Source organism: Esox lucius, chromosome 15 (assembly GCF_011004845.1).
Source record: "Esox lucius isolate fEsoLuc1 chromosome 15, fEsoLuc1.pri, whole genome shotgun sequence".
Classification (NCBI taxonomy): domain Eukaryota; kingdom Metazoa; phylum Chordata; class Actinopteri; order Esociformes; family Esocidae; genus Esox; species Esox lucius.
In genome coordinates this window covers 28,080,091-28,100,281 of record NC_047583.1, presented here as the reverse complement: position 1 = coordinate 28,100,281, position 20,191 = coordinate 28,080,091, and the positions used below count along the sequence as shown (strand labels likewise).

The 20,191-nt window shown below is 40.6% G+C and overlaps 1 protein-coding gene across 2 annotated transcripts in view; it reads left to right on the top strand.

The window, feature by feature from the left end:
- Positions 1–383: 383 nt before the first annotated feature.
- The window catches only part of cdin1 (CDAN1 interacting nuclease 1), a 75,592-nt gene continuing 55,784 nt past the window's right edge, over positions 384–20,191 (top strand). The window contains exons 1-3 of one of the 2 annotated variants that reach the window (XM_029125705.2): positions 384–515; positions 777–887; positions 19,849–19,894. In XM_029125705.2, the coding sequence (XP_028981538.1) occupies positions 787–887; positions 19,849–19,894 (147 nt within the window). In that variant the 5' untranslated portion in view covers positions 384–515; positions 777–786. Of the gene's footprint in view, positions 516–776; positions 888–19,848; positions 19,895–20,191 lie in introns of those variants that run through there. The other variant, XM_029125706.2, reaches the window with a different exon arrangement.

Sequence of the window (20,191 nt, the reverse complement as noted above, 5' to 3'; positions counted from 1 at the left end):
TCTTTAATTCCAAACCCCTTTAAACCATCACTTGCAGGAAGAATCAGATTACAGGGTTTTGGGAAATGTTGACACCTAAATATGATGGAAGACAACTATTCTACTTAAGACATTCGTTTTCATTTCCACTTAACCATAAATGTAGACAATGGTCTATGTTGTTATTAATTAGGTTGTCATGACTGACATTTCAAGTGAATGTATCTTTCAGTGGTTGCTAGGTGTAATTGCTCAAAGCATCTATTCTGTTAGCCTTTGATATTTTCCAAATACGCCGAAAGAAATTCTCTGTCAAAATCATATAGCGTAAATTAATAATGTATCATCTGTAGCTTGCAAAGACGTATACATCGGATTGTAACATCTGTTTTCGTGCTATCGTTTTGGAGCCTATCCCTTGCCGCTATACTCAGTTCCTGCGAAATAGACCAATCGGAGAGACTTTTATACTGACGTACGTCTTTCAACTTTGTCGCGGGAACCAACCAGGAAGTGTGTCGTACTGGGTTTATTTGGTAAATAATACTGTTTCACGTTAAAAAAATAGATTTGTTATATTGTGGTTTATTAATCTGGGATTTCATGGACAATTTATTCAGCTACTGGATCTTTTACTATCGTTCATGTGACCGAAGTTTAAGAGTCACATACGCTGAACAACATGGCTAGCTAAACAGCTACCACAGTAGTAAACAATATAACATCTGATCTAGCCTGCCATTTTCACAAGAACGTACACGTTTTGATTGTTGTTTTCTATTTCTTCAAACACGCAGATGATTAAAAATGAAGCTGTCTCGAGCGGAATACAAAGAGATTGTAAAATGCACTGAACATCTGAGACCCACTCGTCAGTGTATGAAGATCCTGAAGGAAAGATTTCCAAAGTAAGTGACAGTACCAATGTCCAGGTTTTTCAGTGTTTGAATAGTTCTTCACCGATATCGTCATGAGCTTTTGCTATGTCCTTGATGCTTGTCATCAAACAGTATGAGTATGTCCTTGCATAACATTGGAGCTTGTATTGTAATTGTCCTATTTACTTCAACTTGGTAATGCTTGATAAAAATCCATTCTAGATTAAATAATGAAGGGATGATGACATAGCGAAGGTTAGAGGCTATAGCCAACTTGCTGTTTTAACCACTGAAGGCATTTATCATGTTAATGTAGACAAGTGGTTGTGATTTAAGACTGTACCTTAAATATTAAAGTTGTCAATTACTATGATTCTCCCCACTGGAAACTTTAAACACATTACATCCCCAGTCACTCGCTGTTTATTTCAGTATAGTGATGGTTTTTGTGTACAACAAGCTTTACGTGAGCAATTTTTTTTATCTGCCTAAATTAGATTCGCTGGCATGTTTTGCAGTTTCTCGGTTGTACTAATTGAAAACCCCCACAATTCTCGTTTAATTCCACCAAGGAAAATAACGATTTAGAACTAATTGAAACAAGACTAACAAGGCCAAACAAAAGCAAATTAAGTTGACAAAAATACATTTGAAATGGATAATTTTTACTCATTTTGTAGCCCTAGTTAATTTTCATTTTTATGAAAGCCTTGTTAAATTTGTTAATGTTTATTGTAATATATTAACATGTATTAATTTCCATTCAAATGTAATGGTGCAAATGTCGGCAATCAGTTGCTTTTAGAAGCTCAGTAAGTGTCCACAATGACATGTATTTCTCTGTGTTTTCCAAAATACCATTTTTAATAGTGGTGAGTGAAAAAACATTTACACCTTTAACTCTAAATATTGAGATTAGTTTATTTTAAACACCCATGGCCTTAAAGGTTACACTTGGTACGCATTAAGCATAGTCCAGACATTTCCTATTAATCCATTAAGAATTGGTGCCTGTTAATTTGAAAAACTATGAATTAGTGATTCATCATTAATTTTTTCAAAACATTTTATGATAGAAATGTGCAGTATACAGTGTATTAGAAATGTCTTAAATTAGATTTTGGTGTACTTAATAAGTACACTTGCCCTAATATATTTTTTTTTCTGAAATGTTTTGTTTATGGCAAATAATTAAGCAATTTATCCTGAATGCAAAGGATTCATATTTAAAGCTTGGTGGTGGCTGCATCATGCTATGGGTGTTATTTTCATAAGCAAGGACATAGAGGAAAACCATGAATTTACCTTTCATCAGTACAATAACCTAATACACAAGTCCAAATATCAACTGTACTTGTTTGCTTAAAAACATATAATTGAATTAGGCTTAAATTGACTTGATATCCTATAGCCAGGGGCTCAATGTTTTTGCACATTAGAGCTACTTTAAAATATAAGTGATTTGAAGTAGTATTATGTTAAATTCTTGGAGGACTTACTGTAATTATTCTATAATTGTATTTATTTTCAAAGTAGTCCAACTCAGTTTATGTTGAGTTTGGGTGTTGTGTGTTTCATCTACAGACTTTAAGTAAGTCTTAAACATATTTTCTGGTGTTTATGGTCATAATCGTGTGAAAGTTTTTGCCAATCATTCAAAAATGGCCATTTGTTTTAAGACTGTTTGTTACAACAAATGGTGTCCTTTGGTGCCAGTTGTGTCCGCCAGAGTATATGCAAGCACTTCATTGGATTTCCATCAGTTAATTTTTATTTGTTTTTATATATTTCTGAACATATATATCTATCTATCCCAATTGTTAATGCAGTATAATTGGAAAAAAGTAAATGTGGTTGAATTTAAGTGAAGGGGGATACCCATGTGGTTGAAAAGGGTAGCCTATTTATACATTTTAAAATTAAATAAACAAAAAGTACTCCCAACTTCAAGAAGTCAATATTGTGATTATTTCTTTGCCTAGTTGCAACAAATCTAGAGCAGGTTTTTGAGATTCAAAGTTAATCTCCCAAACCTGTACTTTGTCCTCCAATGTACATCTCTCCAAGATGTTCTGCTTCTTATTACACTGCTTGTTCAACCAGGAAGTATTAACTGGCACACATGCACTGGAGGATAATGCATTCCTAGCCAACAACTACATTTTAATTGCTATTTTGTCATTTTATATATTCCTTGTCTAAAAGGATGTTATTTAAACCTATGCAGCTTATAGTAAAGGCGTCTTGGTAGGTAGAATGGTATATTTCAATGTTAGGCTACCATCTATAGGATTATAAGGATGCCTTCATAATTTGCAAATCACAACAGTTTTGTTAACAAGAGACTCTGGTTTAACGTTGAAACATATTGATAAGAATGCATAGCCCCCTTTATTTTGAAGCTATGTGAGAGAAGTAACCTTTTAATGCAAGCTGTTTTTGCCTAATCAACACACAGACTAATTCAGTAGAATATATATATATTTTTTTATACTAATAGGTGTTTTGTGGGTTATGAATTGGGCTTCTATAATACAAATTATGCTCTGGTTTGCCCACTTACCTCATTATTTCTTTTATTTGGTGAATGGGCTTTATACTTTTTCAATCTCTGACTCAGAATCTCGGACTATTACAATGTAACTGGTTCAGTCTCTTGCAGTTTTCTGAGATGGTTTACATTTTCTGGGAATGCTCTTTTGTGTCGCTGCAAATTCAAGCTGAACACATCAGAATTTTCTGTTTTTTGTTGTTGCATGTTTTCAAAAGTACGATGTGAAAGTAACTTTTAAGGCATATTTCATAGCTTTATTGTTTGATATTGCACCAATTCCATGCTCTTATGAATTTAATGATATTTAACCTAAATTGTAATGATATTTAACCATTGTCATTTTTTGTAAGCAGATTTGACTCTTTGAAAATGTCCTTCAATTTGTTTTTAACATCCAACTCTGCCTTATTTTGCGTATCAACTGAATTATTTAATTTCAATGAAAATATTATAAGCTGATATGGCGGTGACAGCTAGTCTTCTTGGGGTATGGCATTTAGACAAAACGTAGATTAAACAAGTTTCATACAACATGCCTCTATGTAGGCATTACCAACATTATAATGTAGAGAGTAAAAGTAAAAGCCACTAAACCCATTTAAAGTGAGAACTTGTTTCAAAACATCACAACGTCAAAACATTTTCAAGCACCGTATCCAGGTTGGCTGTTGTACTATCAAACCTAGACCACAGTCTTCTTTCCGGTGGCAAATGTCCTTAGGAAATCCTTTCAAACATCTTCCCTTGGAATGCTATCCTGACGCTGCTGCTAGAGTTAAGCCTCTGCAACATAACATGCTGTTAACCAACACACAACCGTTGACAGACATGGCTATTGGCCAATATTTTATTGAAGTTGCCATGCAGCCATTTTAATGTTTTTTCCAAATCCTCACTTTAATAGAACTCATAAAGACATGTTGAATATTGTATTTCCCTGAGTCTCCTCTGGTCCCTGAAATGCTAGGTCTGTGTGGTTTAGGAAACCAGTTTCAGAACACTGAACAGATTGGCTGATAGGTTGGTCTAGAGCCAACCCTCTTAACTCGCTGCACATTCATTGGTCTATTATAATCAAATCAGCTTTGTGACATCATGCACATTTTATAAGTTGCCCATATATTTTGTACGTTTAAAAGAAAACATCAGCTCTTTAACAGAAAGGGTGTTATCATTAATATTATCATGTCAGAGTATTAAGTAAACATTTTAGTGTGGAAATATAGAATAAAAATATACTAGTTTTTGACTGCACTCAGCATTTAAAGAGCATGGCTTTTGAGAAAAAATTCCAAACAATGAAAATATGCAGTTTTTATGCAATAGTTGTTTATAGTGCGTTCATAGTAATATTTGATCACACTGAATATTTTATTTAATGAGCAATAGGCTTACAGTTATTTTTGTTAATATATATATATATTATGGACAAACAATTTGCATTTATTCCATTACATCCCTTTGAATGTAGCCTTTAGTAAGGAATAATCCATACACGGTGCTTTTCAGTGTGTCTGCAATTGAATTTTATTACATCAGCCAGTCTGCCTCTCTCTCTCTCTCTACTCCACTGTGAGGCTGGCTGCATGTTCAGAAATATAAGCGGGGGTTAATGGCTATGTTTGCGTTTCTCCTTGACACTGAGAGGCCGCTCTTTATTGAATGTAACACATGTAATCCCCCAAGGCCACCACGACACCACTAGGTCAGTTACAAAGTCGCATGAATTCGCTGCTTCCTGCTAGCATTGTGCCTTAATCACGGCTAGAAGAAGGTTCTAGGGTCCCCAGGGGGGACACATAGCCTACCTTGAGCGGGCCTTTGTTCTCAGTGTCAGCATTTTGCAGAATATGTTATGTGCAAAATGCATTTCACCTACAAGCGCCACATTTTTGTCCCGTGATATTAGTCTTTGTACTGTTCATTTAGGTTGTGAATGTGATCTTTTAACACTTACTTCAGTGTTTCTGTTTTTCATTCTAAACTCTTGCTACCAGTGTCTGACTAGTGAGAACCATTTTCCCGGGGTGATAATTAAAATAACAGAAAAGTTATCATTCTGCATTGTGCATAGCCTGTTCTCTCAGTGGTGCTGGTTATTTTGTTTAGTCTTAGCGGTTATTGTTATTATTTCCTTGGGCATGACCGATCTAGGGAGGCCCCCTGCTCTTTAAAAAGCCAGAGTCTCGTCGCTGGGCCTGACAGACAGGCACGGCAGCAGTGTTTTCACAGGCTGCAAAATTATTCTGCTTGTCCAATCAGCTGAGCCGGGCTCTGGAGGGTTAGTGATTGGACTGGCAGGAAATCAGGCTCTTAAGACATAACATATCGACTAGGCCATCCATCATCTCTTAGCATGCGCTCAGGCACGGCAAGCTGGCCCCCCTCCCTCCCCTTTCACTGTGTGGGAGCCCTGTCACTGCGTAAATACTGGCCAGGCTGAGGGGTGGACTGGCCCCCTCGGAGTGTGTGTGGTGGGCGGGGGGGGGGGGGGGGGGGCGGGTGTCAAGGATGGGGGACAGGGGTACAGGTATCACTGTCGAACCCGTAACACCACTGTAGTATGGAGAAACAAGGTGTAATGACAAGGCTACATTCTAATCATGGTAATGACAGGATTGTCTTGCTTGCGGACAACATGCTAGATGCTGGGACTGTTGCCCTCGTGTTCTTCTTTTCTTAATTAATATGAGCTGGTGATTTAGGCCCCATGTTGCCAAGGTGGATGGCCTATCCCGGATATTTGAGTAATGTCTGGAAACACAGTTCACGGTGTATCAAACCGGCGACGTTCAAAACGAACGCATGCACGCGCTCTCTAACCCAGCCAATTCGCAACGCAGCGCAATTAATCGGAAAATAAATTTCACGCTTCTAATACGAAGCGTTTGAGCGCGATGGCTTTTAGCATTCATCGCTTTTGACCGGCGCCTCAACGGGCAGAGGATCAAAATCCCAAACGATAATGATTGCGATAGGCCATTTCAAGGTAATTTCCACGGCACGTCTGTCATTCTTTCTGCCGAGATCGGAGCAGGGGGAGAGGGAGGAGACTGGAAGGGCGGCTAAAAGCCAGATAAAGGGAGGGATGTGGCGGCCACAGTTCCTCATCTGTATCGCCCGCATAACACAGATGTTGGGAGTCATCTGTCAGCCCGACCTCTCCTGCCGAGCCCGGGCTGTTCTGAGGGGGAAACAATTGGACACGGTGCTGTCACTTTTTTTTTTTTACCCCCGCTCACAATGGAGGGACATGTAAATGGGGCCCCTCCCTCCTCCCGGCTGGCTGGCTGGCCGGCTGGCTGGCCGGGACTGTCCCTGCTCCTGCCTAGTGTCTGGTTAGAGGCCCCGGCTACAATGAGGACCAGGGAGGGCAGCACAGCAGCGGCTGGGCGGGACCCTTCTCAACACAGACAATGTGACATCAGTCCCATCAGGCCTTACTCCCCACCGCGGATTAGAATTGGAAATGACGGCCTGCCGCTCCTGGAGGCCTCGCCTGGTTTCCCCCAGTCCAGAGGGGACCTCAGTCCCTCCTCTCTCTGTCTCTCTCTCTCTCCCCCTTTCCCCAGAGAGAGAGGAAGGCGAGACTCCTGGCCCACTGTGCTACCTTATGAATGAATTTGGATGGAACGATTACTCCCCTCTTTAAAACGCCATTCAGCTCATTCTACAAATGGCTCTTCGGAGTTCCAGAGAAGGCAAGTGGGTGGACGGGTGTTTGATTTTGGGGAGCGGGGTTAATAATGGGGCTGATGCTTTTGTTTTGGACGTGCTTAAACGGAAAAAGTGGGGAAACACACACACACACACACACTAGTGCATTGGCTTTGAGTCCCAGATCGTTTTCAAATCGGGCCCTAATGTGCCGTTTTCATCAGCAGTGAGGCGGGCTGCAATATGGTGCCGGTGGCTCGCTGGGGGAATATGAATGTTGATTAAGCATGCGTTCAGCCTTTTGATATTCTGAAGAAGTGTCAGAATAATGGATGTTAAGCAAATGTCAAGCATTTGTTCATTTCTCTGTTATTTGGGGTTTATCTAGCGTGATCTGGGGAGGAAAGCAGAGGCCGGTGTTGTTGTGGCACATGCTATTGATATGGTGATTTCTTGGCTAGAGATATTGTTTTTGATGGTAATATTCAGGCTGGGGAGGAAGCAGTGGGACTGGCTCATTGATTATTTATTGTGGCTATGGTGTTTATCTCTCTATTACATGCCAGTTAATCCTAAAGATGTGCCGTTATTTGTTAACTAACTTCTTTGCTCGCACTGATTCCCCCCACCTCCCGCAAAAAAAGAGTGTCAGCCTTGCACAAAGAAGATACATAAAATCGTGTTGTTTTTGGTCAGATTGTTGCCAAAGTTGCGTTTATTTCCATTTTTAATGGTTTGCCCTACTTTCATTTACGCCCTTATGTTTGTTTTGCTGTAGATGTGCCGTGTCTTCTTACTGTTTATTGGATACATTGTTTTGAGCTATGTGGGGAATTTTTTCACTTACAACTTTTGGAGACTTAAGGCGACGCTAGCTAATTAAACTACCCTGTTTGTACATGAGCATTCTTAATCGGGCCACCCAGTAACTTTTTAAAATAGCTTAAAATCCCACCTGTACATTCCTCACTATTTCTGTAAAATGTGGTACACAAGGGCTAAGATTTAATAAAAAAAATAAAATAATGTTCCTGTAGATAGACTTTTTTTTTTGTACCCCAGTATTGTTTCCTTCCACGGTCATAGTATTTATATCTGGGGGTTTATGAGCCTGGATGTGGTGATGACATTAGATTTGGTCTGAGTCTGAAGCTTCCAGACAGGTCAGTAGTGAACCCAGCGGCCTCCCCAAATGTAGGTAGCGTTAGGTGTGGTCCATATTGATATAACCTCATACCGGGCCTGTGCCATCCTGGGATGTACGGTGTTACCGGTGTTGCAACAAGAGGCGCGATTTTGTGTTAACGTCTTTAAACGTTAAAGCCCTGTAAACATAATTTGCTTAAATGCTTTTGCTAAGGAATTCCTTTAGTGGATGCAGTGTAAACGCTAACGAGCGTGTGAACTAATTACGTGGACAGACAGCTCATAAAGTTAAGCACGTTTCTCAAAAGGCTACTTACTCACAGTTTGCTGCCCACAAAACAAATATTACACAGCAGGGACAGCAATCCAAGAAGCGGTTGTCTGCTGTTACCAAGATGCTTCATCTTCCTAGCTAACTTTAGCTACACTTGGCTTGCAAGTTAACACAGAACATACACAGCTTAAGATAATTAATTTGGCCACATTATGTTGTAACAAAAAATGTTTTGCCACTGATTAATATGAAAAAAGTCTGTAATGTTAAAGAGAGAAATGAAATTGGCAAATTTGTTCTAATCACCAATCAGGGGTAGAATATATGGCCATTCCAAGGCATTGAATACCTTTAGGAGCACAATGAAGTCCATTATCAAGAAATGGAGAGACAACTACAACTCTGTCAAGAACAGGCCATCCTCCAAGCTACAGTTTTCTAGAAGGCATGTGGGAGACTCTGACAAGTGGAAGTGTTTTCTATAGTTTGATAAGACCAAAATAGTGCTTCTTGGACTAAATACTATGCACTGTGTTTTGCACAAGCCTAGAACTGCAATGTCATCCTGAGAATACAGCGTGATGGTGGCATCATGCTATGGGGATGTTTCTCTGCCTCAGGGCGTGGAAAGCTTATGAAGATAGAGGGTCGGATGGATGCAGCAAAGTATGGAGAAATGCTCAAATAAAACCTTCTGATATCTGCAGGAGACCTGGGACTTGGGATAAGATTCTTCTTCCAGCAGGACAATGATCCTAAACATACATCCAAAGCCACACTGGAGTGGCTGAATATTTAAAAGGTCAATGTCCTGGAGTGGCCCAGTCAAAGCCCTGACCTCAATGAGACTATGTTGAAACAAAGATTTTATTTTTCACTTTGGCAATATGCACTTTTTTAGTTGATCAGTGGCAAAAAAAACTATTTAAATCTATTGTGATTTTATCAAATGGTGTCAAATGGTGTGTGAATACGTTTGGTAAACATTAACAGTGAATTTTATATTCTATATATTTTATTTACATAGATTCAACATGTAAGGCAACCAGCGGCGATAAGATTATTTTTTGAAAGCCCATTTCACATAGTTGGATGTCGAATCAACCTGTTATGTCGCTGAGCGAAAGCACAATCCTATTGCAGCTGGTTGTATGTTGAATCTACTTCAAGGCTTGCTTGCCATGTGATGTGTTATTCCTGTTGGAATCCGGCCAGAGTGAGGCTATCCAACAACTTTTAATCACCCTCTCCAACCTGCATTGAGAATAACTGCTAGGTATGGTGGATTGATTATTGACACTGCCTAAATCATATACAGTGTCGTGAAAAAGCATTTGCCTTGATAGGCTTTGCCTGATTTTTACGCAGCATTTAAAAGTGTTTTCTGTATTGTAATGTTATATAGAGTCTGATGGAAAGACATTTTTGTTTTGTGCATGAGGAAATCAAACATGCATTCTTCAGTTGTTAATATTCTATTAAACCCAATAAGAGGAATTTGTAGTTTAATCTATTTGAATACTTTGGTTAACTTCCGGGTTCTGATTTGGGCCAGCCCTTCCCAGTAACTGCTAGCCCATACCCTCAGAGTTTCACCAAACCACAGCCAGGGCCATATTGAATCTTCCCTCGAGTGTCTATCCTGATAACATTTATTCAAGAACAGTGCTTAAAGTCCAGACCAAACGACACTGTCACAAACCTGCATATGTCACAGAGGTAAAGCATTTCTGCATGGAGGAGTGGGACAAAACTCTTCCACCACACTGTGAGGTGAATCGATAGTTAAGAGCTGGTTTGCCATTAAAGGTGGTGTAACCAGTGATTGAGTTGCTGGCTTGTTGTGTTTCTTTCAAATCAAACACACACAAATGATTCAAAGCCATTTCTGGCGAACTACCGGTGAGCTTCTTAATGAACACAAATTGAGAACTTGATCTGCTTTATTGACGAATGTAGTCCACTGCAGTTTGATTTTTACTTTAAAAGATAAAGCAAACTTGGAGCAGTTATTTTTTCCTTTGAGGTGTTGAAAATTCATACCTTAGGTATTTTAAAAGACCCCAGGATACGGCATCTACGGTTTACCGCCCATGCCTAACCACACGCCTCTGGCTCTCAGCTCAGACCAAAACATAAGCTGGCAGCTGGGGCTTGGATGAAAACCCTCAGGCCAGTGGAGTGCTGTCTGGAGCAAGCTGGGATGCTTATGTGGTCAGAAAGAATGGTGTTAGGGAGGGGAGGGAGAGAAGGAGGGAGTGTGAAACTATGCTGAGTTTACAACTTGATGTCAGTTTGAGGAACTCATGAATAATAGATGTGATCAATTAGTTGATTAGGAAGCAGAGGAATAATATGCTTCCTCATAGGGATGTCCTGTTCTGGCCTCAGCAAGCTCCCCATATTGTAATGTATCGGCTCATTGAGCTAAGAACTACTCCAATAAGCTGCTGCCAATCGCGGGAATGTGTTGTCAATGATAGCAGGACACTAATTAATTTTCTGTGTTTAGTGCATGTGTAAGTCACTTTTTAAATAAACATTAAGAAAGGAATAATAAATTAAGTGGACAAAATTTGCTCTTACTTTAATACGCAGGTAGCTTTAAAATACACAAAACATACATTTTTCTTGAGAACTGAATATGTAAACCCGTAAACCAACCGTAAAATGATTTTTTATTCTCGGTTCATTTTATTTTTAACCCTGAATCTAAAACCTTAAACCCAAGCCTAAAAAAGGACTAACAAAAAATCCCCAGTTCCCTGAAAGGTCCTGTCTAAAACTCATACTGGTCATAATTTTTAGGAAATGGAGTACACGTGCAAATTTGTTTTTCTGTATTTGTGCAGACCTGAAACCCCAAAATCATTATTCCCAATCCCTTACCCCTACCCTAGCCTTAACAAGCCTCCCAGATGTACAAACACACAGTTTGGTGTACAGTAAAGCTTGGCATCTATGCTGGAAACTGTAGCCTTAGGACTGGTTTGCATACTGGGATCAATTGCAAGAAGAAGAATGGAACAAATAGCCCAGGATTGTTGTAGCCACACTTGACGTGAGTATGCTGGCAGTTGGTCAGTTTAATGCGTTTTCTTGCCAGACCAGAGTACCCTCACAGCATGACGGATAACCGAGGCGTCATATTCAATTTACGCGAGAGTTTGCTTAGACAGCGATGGTAATAATTGCACTATAACAATATTAGTAGCATGACATGATAGTTAGAACATTCATTACCATGAATAACAGTTGGGAAAGGCCGCTACCTTTCACGACTAATCATAATTAGGTCTGTGACGGTGTTATGGTCCACCCCGTTTTTACCTCCGTTACATAAAATCGCTGACATCTTAGCCGCCTCGGAAGACACTTGATTTTAAAGATTAGTATTATAAGGTGAAGGGCCCTAGTGAGATACCCTGTCGTATGCTTCTGCTCGAGCCTTCTCCTGCCACGCGGTCACACTCCCCCACGAGGAGCTAGGCAGTGGTTTCCTTTGAGAGAGTGGTTCATCCGGTCTGTAGCTCGACGCTGCCTGTTGCTGATGAGAGCTGTGCCTCGTTCCAAGACGTTCCAATCACTCTGAAGCCACAGAGAAGACTTGTTCTCCTGTCAATGAAACTATTTGTCTCCAGTCTGCTTTTCCATGTGGTTTTGGTCTTCGTTGCTCATGGATCGTATGAACAATTTCATTATAACTAAGCCTTATTACCAGCCTTGTAATATAATGACTAGATTTATTATATTATTATTATATTGTTAGCCTTATTATATGTCATTAATAGTCTTATTATGTTATTGTCCTTAATATTATTTATGATTATGTTATTATTGTTATTATTATTATTGGCTTTTATTATATTATTATTAGCGTTATTAAATTAGGAGGTGATTATTGGTCAGTGTATGGAGACTTCGTCATGATGTAACCAAATTTATGATATCAAGAAAATGTTGATTCACAGATGATGTCAAAGTTCTACACTTGTGTTAATTAAACAGTGGTTGGTTTGGGATGTCATGCCTCTGCGATGCCTGTTTGTTAATATGTGGTTTGTGTAAATGTATCACAGTTATGCATTAAGAACAGATACTTTCTTCTCGTGATACGGTCTTGCTGATGATGGTAGTCTTTGGTGGGAAACAGATGTTAGCCTTGTCTTATCAGCATGTGTAATTAGAGGGATTTGCATATGTAGGGTATTTAACCAAAGCACATCCAGCAATCTATCTTTTAGTGCAAAATGTATCATTTAAGGGGAAAAGTATGCTTATGCTCATATTTGATCTCCTTTTCCCGAGATCTCAAAGTGTTTATAATATCCGTATGTCTGATTAATTTTTTTAATCTATTCAACTCTGGGCCTTCTCTCTCAAAGGTGACCTTGGGTCTCTCAAAGGTCACGACATCAACACTGCTGTAGGTACAGTATCTTAATCAGACCTGAATTGACGGTCAGCCATAACAGCGCTGACACAAACACTTCCACTGACTTTCCTTTCGGTTAACACAACCCTAAATGTCCTTGAAGTCATTAGTAAAGAATGTTCTTTGCGTCAGTGCGCTTCATGCCCTGAAGAGTCACGACACGCACCGCTCACTACATATAGTTCCTCCAAATGCTAAGTACTGTCGTAGCATATGATACCCATGCCATTAGCCAGGTGGCATTCATTAAGGAAATTACTGCTATCGTTTATAATTAATTATTTGAAAATAAGAAGATCCCGAAAATAATTGATAGCTTGTAGCATATCTCCTCAATTAATAAACTAGTGAGACAAACTGAGGGTAATCTCTTCACCGTTGGGTCTTTGTTAACCCTGTTTTATTGTTTCTGATTAGAAAGCGGCTTAACCCTGTTCAATGGTGATATTAATGATTGTGTCTTTTTGGAAACAATAACGGAGTGAAAAAAGGAATTCCATCCACATGAAAATGAAAGACGGAGCGGGATTTATTAAATCCCTGAGTGGTTAGTGGACCCAACAGTATTGACTGTTATGCCAACCTTATGCCAACCTTACATACCCTATAAAGTCTACCAGCATATAGGCCTTGGCGTAAAGCAGTGATGCATAACATCTACAAGTATAGTAATATACCAATAATAATAGAAGCAAATTGAAAGTCCTAAGTGTTTTTCTAAAATCTGGAGCCTGTGTATTTTGGGCTGCCTACATATTAATGTGCCTGTCTATGGCTGTGGGGCCGGGGAAGGCTAATTACACAGAGAGACAATGACTCCCTAAGCAGTCTTCTGTTTCCTTACCTTCTGTCTTTCTATGTTCACAATTCAAGGCTGCAGGGAAGGATTGGATTCTGGTTTGTGTCTGTGACCCTTGCTGTGTCCCCATGAACAGTTTTTCCATTGACACTGAAGATGATGATTTGAGGAACAGGAGGCCAACTGTGTCTTCAACACGGCCTTTACAGTTATGCCCTATAGGTGGTGTACACAAAAATGTGTACAGGAGAATATATTCATACGATTGCTCAAAAGAATCTGACGTTTTCTCAAAAGTTTTATTTGAAATCCTTTGATTACAGAGATTTTCTGAATTGATTTTCAGATTTGCTGAATTGCTTAACTTGTATAACCAGTCAGAAATGATGTATAAACCCTTCTTCGTGTAGACAGCTAATGGCCTCATGTCTGAGATGTAAATGCGGCTTTATGTAGCAAGCTGCAGTCAGTGTTTGATGACTGAACATTTAGCTCCCAGACTAAAATAAGATGTTTTTTCTTGTGCACTTGAAATATGCAGCGTGTTGCATTATAAATTGTGTTCTTTTGTGTCAAAATAAAGGCATGCAGATAGTTGTGTGCGTGTGTCATGCTAGAATGTAGGATTAATCAAAATGTTCTCTAAAAACTGTTCAAATGGTGATCTGTGATAAGATAACCAGAGTTTGATTTCTGAACCAGAGTTCTTGTATGTCTGAAACTGTCCAATGCCATATTGTACTACAGCTACAGTATTGAATGCACTGGTGTGTAAGTTTCGGACAATGATAACGAGCCTGCAATATACCCTGATCAGCCATAACATTATGACCACCTGCCTGATATTGTGTAAGTCCCCCTTTTGCTGCCAAAAGATGGACTCCACTAGATCTCTGAAGCTGTGCTGTGGTATCTGCCACCAAGACATTAGCAGTAGATCCTTTAAGTCCTGTAAGTTGCGAGGTGGGGCCTCCATGGATCGGACCTGTTTGTCCATGCTCGATTGGATTGAGATCTGGGGAATCTGGAGGCCAAGTCAACACCTTGAACTCATTGTTGTGTTCCTCAAACCATTCCTGAACCATTTCTGCTTTGTGGCAGGGCGCATTATCCTGCTGAAAGAGGCCAATGCCATCCGGGAATACCGTTGCCATGAAAGGGTGCACATGGTCTGCAACAATGCTTATGTATGTGGTACGTGTCAAAGTAACATCCACATGAATGGCAGGACCCAAGGTTTCCCAGCAGAACATTGCCCAAAGCATCACACTGCCTCCGCAGGCTTGCCTCCATCCCATAGTGCATCCTGGTGCCATGTTCTGCAGGTAAGTGACGCACACGCACCCAGCCATCCACTTGATGTAAAAGGAAATGTGATTCATCAGACCAGGCCACCATCTTCCATTGCTCCATGGTCCAGTTCTGATGCTCACATGCCCATTGTAGGTGCTTTCAGTAGTGGACAGGGGTCAGCATGGGCACCCTGACTGGTCTTGGGCTACGCAGCCCCATACGCAATAAACTGCGATGCACTGTGTGTTCTGACACCTTTCTATCAGTACCAGCATTTATCTGCAATTTGAGCTACAGTAGCTTGTCTGTTGGATCGGACCACATGGGCCAGCCTTCGCTCCCCATGTGCGTCAATGAGCCTTGGCCCGCCCATGACCGCTTTTCCTTCCTTGGACCACTTTTGACAGGTACTGACCACTACAGACCAGGAACACCCCACAAGGGCTGCAGTTTAAGAGATGCTCTGACCCAGTAGTCTAGCCATCACAATTTGGCCCTTGTCAAAGACACTCAGAACCTTATGCTTGCCCATTTTTCCTGCTTCTAACACATCAACTTTGAGAACAGAATGTTTACTTGCTGCCTAATATATCCCACCCACTGACAGGTGCCATGATAAGATTATCAGTGTTACTCACGTTACCTGTCAGTGGTCATAATGTTATGGCTGATCGGTGTAGATGACTAAATGTGAAACTAGTAAATGCTCATTGAATGTTGATATATTTTGTCATTTAAATTATTTACTTTAATGCTAACCTTCTAATACTGTAGTGTAAAATTTTTGCCAGTCTAATATCTTACCATGACTTGAGTGTGCGAGCATGTTTTCCATAATGTATGCATTTACATTTGAGCAAATAGAATATAAATCTTGTCACTTTATGTTAAAATTATAAAACAGTCTGTTACTTAGTAAAACTAAGTCAATATGAATATTTAAATGCTCAAAACAGCATTTTTCCCCCTGTAGTTCTTCTGCTTAATGCAAAAAACTAAGACAAAACCCACAAAGATAAGCAAAATGCATATGAGGTAGTAATGTCTGAATAGTTCAGCCAATTCCTAGTTCAAACTGCCGGATGATGGTTTTCCTCACAAGTGAGTGAATCAACTCATTCTTGGTGAACGCCACTTGGTTGATAGGAGCAGGACAAAGGAGGGATGAATAGATCACGGCAGACAAAAGTGAGACAATAATTCAAAAAATCATTGCAGCAAAGGAATGTAGTTTATGAGCTGGAAAATGACTGTCCTGACAGTCTAATGACAACAACTAGGCTACAATAGAGGATGAGTGATCGGCAGTCAATCCTACCTTAACTATTGACAGGGCAAATGTGGCTTTTTTATTTTTCCAGTTTTAATTCAATTTACTAGGTCTAGCCTTGATGACTTTAAATGAAAACTACCTGTCCCATACATTTTTTTGTATTAAATTAAGTCTTACAAAATGAAAAAAACCAGAGTGAAAATGTTTTAAAAAGCTCAATTAACTGGAGTGATGTTTGTTTGTGGTAGAGCAATCTGCTCATGGTGAATAGCAATAGGTCTACTTGTAGCTAACCGTCAAACATACTAGGGTTGAGTTCTAATTTGGGAGGCATTTTACAGCTTGCATTGATGGTATTCTGTTTCTATACACCTGTTCCTAGTTTTAGGTATAGATAATGTTATCAGGAGAGATGGTACAGTCATTTTTTTAGTTTACAGTTCAGTACTCTATAGCACTTGCCTATCCTGCTGGAGAACATGAATGGTATTTGAAAAAAAAAATGTGAGCAATGGGTTTCAACTAAATTATACATTATAAGTTAAGTATGTTGGAGTTATTTGGAGTTTTAGGCAAAAATCCAGTATTATATGACAAAGAAATCTCACCACAACATTATATCGTTACACAGACACCAATAATCTTGTGTTGTAGTGTATTATTTATTAACAGGGTCTAAAAGTAACACCATCCATCCACCAAATGCCAGTAGAATTTTGGTTTTATCCTGCCACGCTGTCGGGTGGTTACACAGGGCCCTATACAGTGGAATGGTGATGGCAGGCCCATTAAGGAGATAGGGGCGGAGACCCACTTGTGATTGTGAAATTATGTGTGATCTTATTTCATGGATTATGCTACAAATCAGGATAAAAAGTGCGCTAAATGTGTTTACAGAACACCCAGCGCTAGGATTGCGCATTCGGTTTTTGCCTATGGGGGGGGGGGGGGGGTTGCGAAAATGAGATACTAGTGACTTCATCCCATGATTTGGTTTCTATGTATTAATGAAGGTAGCTCTCTTTATCAGGTATTGCCTAGATGGCGCCAAAGAACTTTCCAAGTGGTGTACTTACCTTTTTACTTGACTGCACAGCAGTGTCAAGTAACACAGTTCTGCCTGAGAATTTGTACTCAGTTCTGCCTGAGAGTTTATGAACACCCCCCGCCCACGACACACACACCACAACACACACACACTGGACTTTATCACCCCCCCCAAAAAATTTTTTTTACAATAACATATACCTACAGATGAATTACTTATGGAGTCAAGAGAGCACCCAAAAACGCCTTCTTGCTGTTATCTTCTGTCAGCCTACACTTCATGCTAGTCTCATTAGGATACATTGAATGGATGCATACCTTTGAGTCCTAATGGCTGTCTTCTTTCTTAAGGCTCTGTGACATTTCTCCTCGCTTTCTGAGGGTGGTGGCCACAGGTTGAATTAAAGAAAAGGCTGCAATTCATTGACAAATTGTTTACTATTCTTTCTGATCAATGTATAATCCTGGCCTCTGTAAACTCAGGACTTGGTTGTTGTCCAGTTAACGAGAGCACTGTCCTCCTGTATCCCCAGGTTAAAATCTGGCGATTTAGCTCTCCGTGTCTACCTTTTGTTACTTGGAGATTGGAACCTGTTTTATTAAATTATTTTGATTGGGTTTTCACTGGAATTTGACGGTAGAGATGAGCACTGCAGACAGAAGCAAAAACAAATTCCAAAATCTTGTTTCCAGTACAAATCTTAACCTTGCTGTTTGAAACAGATATGTTTTCACAGATATTAAGAGCAGTTTGTGTCCCTTTAAACTTAACAGGGTAAAGATTTAGCAATTAAACAGTAATCATGCTCATTATACAGAGTAATCCATTTAAAACCTACCAGATGTCTGTAGGAGCAGACGGAAGGTGGTCCCGCTCACAGAATAGCTCAGCGATGCTGTTGAAATGCTCAGGTGCAAGGCTGAAGTGGGGAAGGGCCCTCCCCCCAGTATCCACATGTTGACAGTTGACCGTTTAATGGCCCACTTAATTGCAGTGGCCCCTTGACCCCTACGTATCATTGTAAATTAACACTGGGGCCTCTGCCATGTTTTCTCTTTCTGAGACCCCCCCCCCCCACGTCGTTACTTTTTGTCCGACCTGAGAACTTTCTGAGAAGTAGTGCTGGTGGTTCGTCCACATCACAGGGGCTAACACTAGAGACTCGCTTTGTTGCACATCAGTCCTCCACAGGCACAGTAGTAAAACTGTTTACCATTGGCATCTGGAGTCAACGTTTAGTCCTACAGGGTTTAGGCCTGTGGTCATTATAAACTACTAAACTATTCCAAAGCTGTATTTCCTTTATTCATTTATAGACAGAAATCGATGCCTCCAATTCCTTCCGGCTTTGTTTCCGTGTCACACGGTCATTTTATGCTGTGCAGTGATTGATGACAGAGACCTCAATGACTCCTTACTTCAATAGGAAGCAAGGGCTTCTAGTCAGCATTTACATACCGTTCTCAGGTGACTTGTAAAGAAAAGTCCATTACATTTAACAATCACATACTGAGAGTAGTATATGAAAGCAGTATATGAGAGCAGTATATGGACTGTGTGTGTGTGTGTGTGTGTGTCTGTGTCCAGTGTGTATGCATTCTTGATGTGTGTGGAGGGAGGTGTTTGCACAGTCCAATTATTTATACATTCTTTCCCTGCTTTAAATATGAGGTTTAGGTGGGTGGGGTTAGCATGAATTGAAGGGATCTGTGAATCCCCGTCTGAGCCGCCATGTCCCCCAGGTTTCCCCCACCCACTGCCAGGTGTTTGACCGGAGCTGGAAACGAATGTAGCACACAGCAGCGAATGGGGTTGGACTACTGCGAGTCCCAGCTTCCATTTTCAAAGCTCATCAGGGTTGCACTGTGAACGTTTCAGAATGTCTCATAAGCCGGCGCTGACAGACAAGAAAACTTTCTCACACCCTAAATGCCCACATCCTACAAACACACACACACACCCCTTTGGAATGAGACATCTAAAAAAGAGCTCCCTGGTTTTTTAACCAAATCCATCGAAGTATGTCCCCGCTGCGCTCTGTTGCTGTAATCCCTTGTACTGCCAGCGGAATTGAACCTCGTCATTTACATGGGATTAGTGTCATTTCACCATGGTGTTTGCATCTTCCAGCGCGCCTGCAAGGTAACGATACCGTCCGTAGTCTTCTCCTGCAGGACCATCTGAAAATAACGAGTGGACGATGGGACTGTCTGCTGTGTGTTCGGCGGCGGCATGGAGAAGGAAACCGTTTCCCCACCTAGACTGTATATCCTCTCATCTCATACCACGCACACCTCCGCCACCCCCACCCCCATCTGTCGGCCGGACCGTGGAGGCAGGAAGCCTTTGTCCGAGGTGTTCATCTGGAACAACTTTGCCACACTTGTTTTCATGTTCTTTTAGATTACAGGGCAGCCGAGCCGGCCTCGTCTTTGAAGCTCTGCTCTCTCTCCCTTTGTCTCTGTGCAATGCACTCTGGTAATTAACTTTGTCCTTCTTTTATTTGTTCCAGTCACTCCCAGTCCACTCTTCTGAGCATCTTCTCCCTGGAGTACCAGGTTAGAAGTTTTCTTCCTTTGTGAGCCCTGACAGGTGCCTAATTGAATGATGAATGTCCCTTTATTTCGTTGTAATTGAACTGCCAGCACTCTGATTGGTTTGGAGGAGGTCTCCCCCCCCCCTTCTCGATCTCCTCTCTTTCACGTCGAGAGCCCCGCTTGCCCGAGTCTCGGTGGATGTCTGCCAAGCCTTCCCATCCATCTGTCTAATAACATCTAGCCCCTGCTTATTTGGCGAACCTGTAATAAATTATGCTAAACCATTATTATTCTGACAATAATAATTTCCCAGTGTAG